The 9,266-nt window shown below is 44.9% G+C and overlaps 1 protein-coding gene across 6 annotated transcripts in view; it reads right to left on the bottom strand.

Annotated features, from left to right (window-relative positions):
• Positions 1–5,064: 5,064 nt before the first annotated feature.
• The window catches only part of shq1 (SHQ1, H/ACA ribonucleoprotein assembly factor), a 55,383-nt gene continuing 51,181 nt past the window's right edge, over positions 5,065–9,266 (bottom strand). For 4 of the 6 annotated variants that reach the window (XM_042339556.1, XM_042339555.1, XM_007895239.2 and 1 more), the window contains one exon: positions 6,973–7,863. In XM_042339556.1, the coding sequence (XP_042195490.1) occupies positions 7,176–7,863 (688 nt within the window). In that variant the 3' untranslated portion in view covers positions 6,973–7,175. Of the gene's footprint in view, positions 5,386–6,972; positions 7,864–9,266 lie in introns of those variants that run through there. The other 2 variants (XM_042339557.1, XM_042339558.1) reach the window with 2 other exon arrangements.

The raw sequence follows: 9,266 nt of genomic DNA, 5'->3' as shown, positions 1-9,266 counted from the left end.
GGCGGGACGTGGAGCAGACCGGAGCCAGAGGAACGGAGGGTACGGGCAGGTAGGTAGGGTGATAGTAGGTTGGAGAGGTAGGAGGGAGCAAGGCCGTGAATGGCCTTGTAGGTGAGGATGAGGATCTTGAAATCAATCCAATCTGGATTTACACAGCGCCTTGCAGGTTGGCAGGACGTCTCAAAGCGCTTGACATTGCTAGCTGGGCACCTGAGCTGGGGATTGGAAGCCGGAGGGGGTGAGAAGGGGAAAGATGACTTAAAGCACAGTCAAAGAGGTGAGATGTGAGATAGGCCTTGAACGAGGGGAGAGAAGGAGCGAATCGGGAGGGAATCCAGAATGGCGTTCCAGAGAGCAGGAGGGGAGGTGGGGGCAGATCTGAAATGTGACAGGAAGCGTTTGCTGATACCATGATAGCAACATTTATGCGGGAGATAAATTATCTAAAGAGACAATTTTTTAAAAAAGCATTGCTCCCAAAACAAAAAGATCTATTTTTTGAACGCTTACCGGTAATTAATAATAATAATAATCCTTGAATTTGATATAGCGCCTTATCACGTCTTCGAGACGTCTCAAAGCGCTTGACAGAATGTACCATAAAGTGAATTGACTGGATATTTTATGTAATCATTGCCAGAAAAAGCACAAAATTCGTACTGTCAAATAATACTTACAAATCATTTGCCTTTCACAGCACAAGTCTGAACTTCGTTCAGCTCAATGGGATTATCACAGTTGACTCGACTTAAACCCAGGGACAAACAAATAAAAATAATTAAAATTAATTAAGATCTAAGCTTAGTTAAGAGGAAAGAATTTTAATTGCTGCTCATTCTCCCTTGGAGAAATAAATGAAACCTCCCAAGCTTAAGAAAAGGAATTAAATCCTCACTATATAACGGTGAATTCAATGTTGTGAATATTTAAGTTACAGTCGGCAGCAGTGTCAGCTGGGTGGCATCAATCCGAATCACTGGGCAATGGGAAATTAATCACTTGATTCCACGCTAATTTCATAGCTAATCATCAGATTGAAAAAAAACACAGATATGCAAAACCAAACGCGAAGAGCAAAAAAAAAATCAAGCTCATGAAAATGACTTGTGCTACTGCAGTTATCAGCTATTTATTTCTTCTCTCTGGCAAACTTCCTGCTACTCGACCAGCTTATCCTACCCCCCACCTTACGCTTTAAAGTTTTCTCTCGCAGGGTTACCAGGAACCGAGTGGGAAGAATCCTGCCTCCCACTGACTGGTCTCCCCCCCCCCTCATCAAGGTCCTACGAACGAGCCAGGCTGACTGTGCCATCATCAGCAACGCCCTTTGGTCCTGGGCTATTGTGGACCTGCCCGGCTCAGGAACCACACGTCCAAGACCATCGCAGAGGGTTGGCTCAAATCCGACATTCTGTTGCCAAACACATCATTCAGTTGCCAGCTCAGCTCTTAGGAGATCCCACTTACCTCCTTCCCCCCACCCCCGGCTTTTAAATTTTAAGTTGGAGTTGAGGTACAGATCAGCCGTGATCTAATAGAATGGCGGAACAGGCTCGAGAGGCTGAATGGCCTACTCCTGTTCCTCTGTTCTATGTTCTCCACCACCCCCAACCTAGCTATATGCGACCTTGATGAACTTTGATGCAGATCGATCTTGTGCATGTAAAAACAGGTCACATTACGCAACCAGTTTGCTTGAAACCTTTCAGCCTGTGCGGAGTGAGCTGACCTCAGGGGTTGTTAAGTGGCCTCAGTGCCACGTAACAGTCGGGGAGGGAAACAATTTAATGGCCTGAACAAATTACCGCCCGACACATACACCTTCGGAGGATCGCAATGCGGCAAGAGGAACCGGTTTGAAGTGAAGCGAGCGGGAGACTGATTTGATTTGATCTGGTCGGGGTTTTTGGTCGATCCAGAAATAAAGGCAGCACCTTTACAGCACACGGAGGGATATATAAGCCCGGCATTGTGTAATTTTGGAACCATTCCAGTTCCCAAAGTGAAATATAATTGCTCTATTAACATCTCTCAATACTACAACTACTGTACATACATTTAATTTTACTGTTATGCTCAACTGATCAACAGGAGTAAGACACATTAAGAGGTAATCTCACTCCGTCAGGCTGGTTACACTTATTGCACACAACATTCTCCCTTTACATCACTGCAATTGCGTGCGTGCGTGTGTGTGTGTGGTGGGGCGGGGTAGAGGTGAAACTCAATCAGCTGGGTGTAGAGTGATTTTGATGTACTTCGTGGCATTCTGACATTGTGTGTTAGCCTGGCTCAGTTGGTAGCACTCTTGCCTCGCGAGTCAGGCGGTTCTGGGTTCAACAACAACAAAATTACGTTTGTATAAGCTCCTTTCACTATTTCTTTCACTATTCCTCGCGTCAACTCACACAGTCTCAGTTGACGCTCCAATGCATTGCTTGAGAAGCCGTCCTTCGGATAAGACGTTTAAAACGAGGCCTGTTTAGGTGAACGTTAAAAGATCCCGTGACACCATTCGAAAAGAGAAGGGAGTTTGTCCCAGTGTCCTGGCCAACAATCCCTACAAATAAAATTGGTCATTCGCTTGTTCGTGGGAAGTTGCTGTGCACAAACTGGTTGCAGTGTTCACCCACAAAACACACAGCCACTCCCTCCATTTTGCAGTAGATAACAACAACCCTTGCATTTGATACAGCGCCTTATCACGTCTTCGAGACGTCTCAAAGCGCTTCATGGGATATACTGTAAAGTGAATTGACTGTGTGTTTTGTGGGCGAAACAAATAAATCCTGTGAGGGACTTTGCGACGTCCTCCCAACGTGAAAGGAGCTACATTAAAAACAAGGATGATGATGGTTATTATCAATAAGTAAATTTGCATTGGTAACCAAACCACAGCAGTGAGTGACACACAGGCTGCTGTCGACGTGAAAAATTTCTCTCTTTCTCACCGCAGGTTTGAGAACTGCCGAGCAACAGAGACATCAGTTTCAGTTCAAATCTCACATTGGGTTAGTGAATCCAGGTGAAGCTTTGCAAGGTGCGTTCTCATTTAGGACACAGCCTGCTGGCATCAATCCATTCGTAATTTATCAACCTTCCGAACACCATTTGCTGCAGACATCATTACTCCAGTAGATTTTACACAGACATCATGTCACCGACACATCCTCAGGACAGATTTCACAACAGTGCGGGGGACAGGAGTCCGACAAGAGTATTAATAGGTTTTTGCAACATAAGAATTAACGATCAGTTTTCCATGTTCTTATTTCTTACTGGGTTGCGGGGGAGGGGGGAGGAAAGAGGAGATGACAGAAGAGTACCACATGTTGGTTCGCTCTGTAAGGGCTTTATTACCAGAAACATCTAACCATGGCATTTGCATTTCATTACAAGCAGAAGACCAAGCTAGCACGCATTTAAACGCAGACCGATTTGCATTGATCTTATTTCAAGGACGAATGAAGAGAAGCACATGCAGATCACCACCAACAACTTTCATTTATATGTTGCCCCTTTGTTACTTCACAGTTTTCTGTAAAGTGTAGTGATTGTATTAACGCACCAGCCAATTTGCGCACAGCAATGTCTCAACAAACAGCCAGGAAGTGATTGACCACTTTTTAATAATTAATAATAATCCCTGCATTTGATACAGCACCTTTCACATCACACGGACATCTCAAAGCACATCACAGGATATGCTGCAAAATGCAGTGATTGTGTATTTGTAGGTGAATACAGCAGCATATTTCGTCCCACAAAGAGGAACAAAGTGAATAACCAATTTTATTTGGGAGGAGTGGGGTGTGTGTGGGGGGGGGGTGCGGGGGGTGCATATAGCGTCCCCTCACACAGGGTAGCGTCCCAGAACGCTTGATAGTGGCGGAGCACGACTCCCGAGCCGGGGCAATAATACGGCCAGTCGATATAAACAGGACTCAAATCAAAAGTAAGACACGCACACAATCCACACTCGGGCCTCCTTTCTCTTATCTAGTCATGGTTTTGGAGCACTCTCTTTCCTATCTCTATAACAAATGGGAGCTGTAGAAAGTCCTACTCACTGGAGCCCATTTATCTATTTGACATGTATTTCCCAGTTTGTTTTCTGCAGCCTTGAGTTGGGCTTCACAGCTTTTAGTCATGTCAAACTGACTAGAGTCCCCTAGTCCCTTTACTGACATGCCGTCAACCACACTCATATCAAACACTTACTGTAGTAAATCCAGGAATAATGTCTGCTTTTCTCTGTGATTCGATGGTCCGTCTTTGATGTCCGACGCGGAAGCAGCCGGTAACGGTACACCACTTAGAATGCAATTTTTATTGCCATTTGCGCATTTGTCTGTGATAAACCGTTCGTCTGACAGATTTACAGAAGGCATGCTTTGAATGAGGATTGACTCAGCCTCAAGCAACCTGCTACTGCAGCAGGAATTCATCAAGACAGCTCAATTGTCCACCGTTTTTGGTGCTGATGTGCAAGTTAAAGCGGTATCAAGAATAGAGTTTTCCCAGATGTCCTGGGCCAACAATCTCACTCAGCTCCACCTCGCCAACCCCACTCCTCTCCCAAATAAAATCGGTTATTCACTTCGTTCCTTTGTGGGACGAAATATGCTGCTGCACTCACCTACAAATACACGATCACTGCATTTTGCAGCATATCCTGTGAGGTGCTTTGAGGCGTCCGTGTGATGAGAAAGGTGCTGTATCAACTGCAGAGATTATTATTAATTATTAAAAAGTGGTCAATCACTTCCTGGCTGTTTGTTGAGACATTGCTGTGCGCAAATTGGCTGGTGTGTTAATACAGTCACTACACTTTACAGAAAACTTGGAAGCAACAAAAACTTGCATTTATATAGGACCCCTCACGCAGAGTAGCGTCCCAGAGCGCTTGACAGTGGCAGAGCACGATGCCGACCCGGGGGAGGTGACCGTAGTCACGGTCGAAGAGGAAGGTCTTCAGGCGTGACCTGAAGATGTGGGAGGGGGCGAGGCGGAGGGATAGAGGAAGAGTGTTCCAGACTTTCGGGGCGCAGTGGCTGAAAGACATTTTGATGCGATAAGGCATCAAATACAAGGATTATTACACAGGATTACTATTTGCTAAGATTAACACTACTGCTCCAGTAACAGTAGGTGTCTCTGGCGGCCTGTGTGAAAAACAACTGTAGCATCTAGTGGTCAAACTCATACATTGCAAGTGCTTTTCTGGCTTTAATTGAGGCTGGATGAGCTGGATTACATCGGGTGCGAAGAGGTGTTGTATCCTTCCGTCCCACGTGGGCTTGTAAACACGAGAACACACACTTCTCTGAGGACTCAGGGAACCAATAATGTTGTCCCTCGGGGGCCATCAGTGTTCTTGCAGCTCTGCACAAACAGTGAAGGCTTCAATCACCACTTTGCATAACACGCGACAGGCATCATTATATCTCGTCGAAGTTCAGCAGGTCCAAAAATCAGCTGCTTACTATCGTCTCTTTCTTGCCTCGGAGCACAGAAATGAGAGGCTGCAAGGCCACAGAGGCCTCAGGAAGGTGTTTCCGAAATTCAGGTTTGTCCCAAATTTGCAGGCATTTCCCAGGCCAGGCGAGACGCCTGTAAGTGACAGCAAACGGACTCCACAGTCACCATAATTGGGACAAGCGTCAGGTTATCTTCACCGAGAGCTTCTCTCTTAATGCAGTTTTTTTTTAAAACCAAGTCTGAATGGGTAATATATTTCGTATTATAATTGGAAATATCATTAGTGGTCACTGTAGGCAGGTGACCTCTCGCGTAGCTTTCATTGCCAGTGAATTAATTTACTTGGCTGTCAGTTTGGAGACAAACACTTCCTTCCATTCCCTGGAACCTGGTTCAGTGATGACGGGGATGCAATTTACAGGGATGCAATTCCGCCTCCTCTCTTGCTCCTCCTCAAAACTGTTCGTGAGTGCCTTCTGGGTTGAACTCTTCCCGTCTACTCAATCTTCCCACTTTAATGAGAGGGCATTGCTCTCGGAATGCAAATTTGACTGCCTTCATTAGCGCGGAAGCCAATTCCTCACTCTTCCTGAGTTCTTCTACAACACATTGTCACATTATATAACCTGTCATTTTTTTCCAACTCTCTTCCCCCTCCCAGCGTCATACACACTTTCTCACCTCGCCTTAGATTCACCCTGCTTCACGTCACGCACCTTAACGCAAAGGTCAGGAAAACAACTCCCCGAGTCAACGTGCTGGCTGATGTGAGGATAATAATGACAATAATAATACTATTTGCCTTTTGATACAACGCCTTTCACTTCAGGAGGTTTCAAAGCATATAACGCGATAGACCGTAAAATGGAGTCACTGTATTTTGTAGGCAAACACAATAGCCAATTTTGTATACAGCACTGTCTCAAAAAGAGCCATTCAGCCAATGATCAATTTTATTTGAGGGGAGGATTGTTGGCCGGGACACCGGGATCTTTTACATCCAACTTGAATCGGTGGATGGAATCTCAGGTTAACGTCTCATCCGCAGGTCGGAACCTCTAACAATGCAGAGCTCTCTCACCCAGGAATGTCAGCTTAGACAAGGCAAGTTCCAGGTTCCCGGCATGAGGCTGTAACCCACAACCTTCTCAGTCGCGAGGCAGGCTGACACATCTTGCCGGGTGGGAAAACCACCGTCCCAAACCAATCTGCAACCTCCTACAAACTCCACAGCACAAGTCTATTAACCTCTGCCACAGCTTTGTCATTTGATCCCCAATGATGAATGGATGAGTTCAAAGCAAAAAGGTAACTATACATAACATGCTGGTCAGATTCAATTAAGATTGTTGTGATCCAAACCCAATCTCAACTGGAGCACAAACTCCTAATTGTTAAACTTTAAGGCACTATTGCGATTTAATGTTGCAACAACACACCCATGTGGGGGAGGGTGGGAGGGGGGGGATGGGGTCATAAATTCCAAATACGCAGACTTTATTTTTAAAGCCTTGCAGAAAAATATATAAAACATAACACACGTTATCCAGTAAAAAGCTGTTTAAAAAAACTATCTTTTAAAAAAACAGAAATTAAAATTGTTTACACAGTGAGTTCAATTTAACAAGTGCCTCGGGTTTCAAGTGGTGTCCACAACAGATCGTTCCTTTCCTTGCAAACAACCTGGGAGTTATTTACGGCGGATTTGTAAAACCGTCTGCACTATCAGGACTTGCAACGACCAGCAGGCAATTGCTCCGTGGAGACACCTCCAGGAAATTCTGCTGCGAGGTTATCTCTGGATGCTGGTGACGTGCCAGACTTTGATGAGGCAGCTCTGCTACAGCTGCTCTGTGTTGTGAGGCACTCGAATGCTCACTCGTGGAGTCTTCAAAGCGTTCTGAGAGCCTGGCTGACTGTAACTGATCTGCCAGCTCTTCTATCAGTTTACCTGGGGTGGATTGAGCCGAGCCTGTCTCTGTCAGCGTGCGTATACCTGCGTGCGATTCACCGTCCGCATGGCCAGCGTCTTTACTTCGCGTCGGATTATTCACTGCAGTTAGCTGCTCAGCTCCAGCTGCACGAGGCAGCCCTTTTAGGCAAACCTCCTCTGCACTTTGACAACTGTAGCTGTCCTCTTCAGCTGAATCGCTGGCTTCTGATTCACAGGATGAACTGCTCGCCTCCTCACTGCTGTCATCTCCTGTCTCGCTTGCTGATTGCAGCTCCAGAGGAACACTGTGACCTGCTCTCCTTGTGTCTCCTTCTTCCTCCTGGACTAAATACGCCGCTTTCTCCAATTCCTCCAGCTCCAAGTCCAAATCAGTCTTCGTGACTCTGGCGTTTTGCAACGATTCAGCCAAGTACGTGAGCTTCTCTGACCTATAAGGGTAAAAAAATACATTTGTTGACTGTCACGTTTATCAAGAATTGTGTAACGCTGTGTAAAGCTTCCTCGCAATATTCTGAACTGCTTAAATGCACGTCATGGCAAAATGATGTATGTGCGTTGCAAGACCTTCCTCTTTGACCGTACTGCCTTCCACCACACTCCCTCCCCCTCCTTCACCCCTTTTGATTCCAACCCACAGCTTGGGTGCAAACCCTTAACTGTGCAGCGCCTTGGGTCATCGTTCCGACGTGAAAGCCGCTATAGAAATGTAAATTGATGTTGTTGTACTGTGGTACTGTGCAGATTTGTAAGTGAAAATTAAACACAGTACAAAGTGTTTCTTGCTACGATCACTGATCTTTGGGAAGGTATCCAATGTTGCAAGATCAGAGTGATAAAGTATAACAATAATAATAATAATAATCCTTGCATTTGAAATAGCGCTTTTCACGTCTTCGAGACATCTCAAAGCGCTTCACAGACTACAACAACAACAATAAAATCACATTTGCACAGCGCTTTTCACGTTGGGAGGACCTCCCAAGGTGCTGGATTGAGACGAGTTATGGAAAGAATATACTGCAATGTGAATTGACTGTATATTTGTGGGTGAAACACAGCAGCCAATTGCGCACAGCAGCGTCCCAAAAACAGTTGCGGATTCAGTGACCAAATTATTATATTTTTTTTCTTGAGGGATTATTATCAGGCATGTGGAGTAAGGAAACTTGCTCTAACCACTGAGCTCCTGGACTCCGTGCAGGACTCCAAAGTATGCTTTTTTTGTAGAATCTCTATACAATAAGAATTATTATTATTAATAATATGTTTTCATGGACAATACTTCAGGTGACAGGATTGAATTTCTATCTTTGGAAGAACGTAAAATGATATTGAGTTATTTTAATAAAAAAAGAAAAGATTTGCGCTGTTCTACAAACAGAAAAAAAGGACTGTAAAAATAGTTACCACAAAACAAGAAAGTGCAACTGTGATGAGTCAATCGTGAAGACTGATCAGAATCAACACGAACCATCAGACAGACATCTACCAAATAGCCATATCCTGTAAATACCTCAATGTAAGGCTAAAAAAAATCCTTTGACGCATTTGGCTGGGTGAGGTGGGAAATGCATTTTTGTTCATTTAACCGCTGCAGACCTTCAACATCTGTGTGGTATTCTCTCTGCTACTCGTGTTCTATAACCACACACGCAAATTCTTGTCCTATCATTTGCTGGTGAAGTAGGACACCTCATTGTGGACATTCAATCAAACTGAGGGTACAATCCATTAATGATTCAAATCCACCCTGTAGACAACCTCCTTCACACGCCCCCACACACACACACACTACACACACATCACATGCACATTACACACACACACACTA

Source organism: Callorhinchus milii, unplaced genomic scaffold, assembly GCF_018977255.1.
Source record: "Callorhinchus milii isolate IMCB2004 unplaced genomic scaffold, IMCB_Cmil_1.0 Scaffold12, whole genome shotgun sequence".
NCBI classification, from domain to species: domain Eukaryota; kingdom Metazoa; phylum Chordata; class Chondrichthyes; order Chimaeriformes; family Callorhinchidae; genus Callorhinchus; species Callorhinchus milii.
The sequence above is the reverse complement of the archived record's forward strand: the minus strand, read 5'-3'. Positions and strand labels throughout refer to the sequence as shown.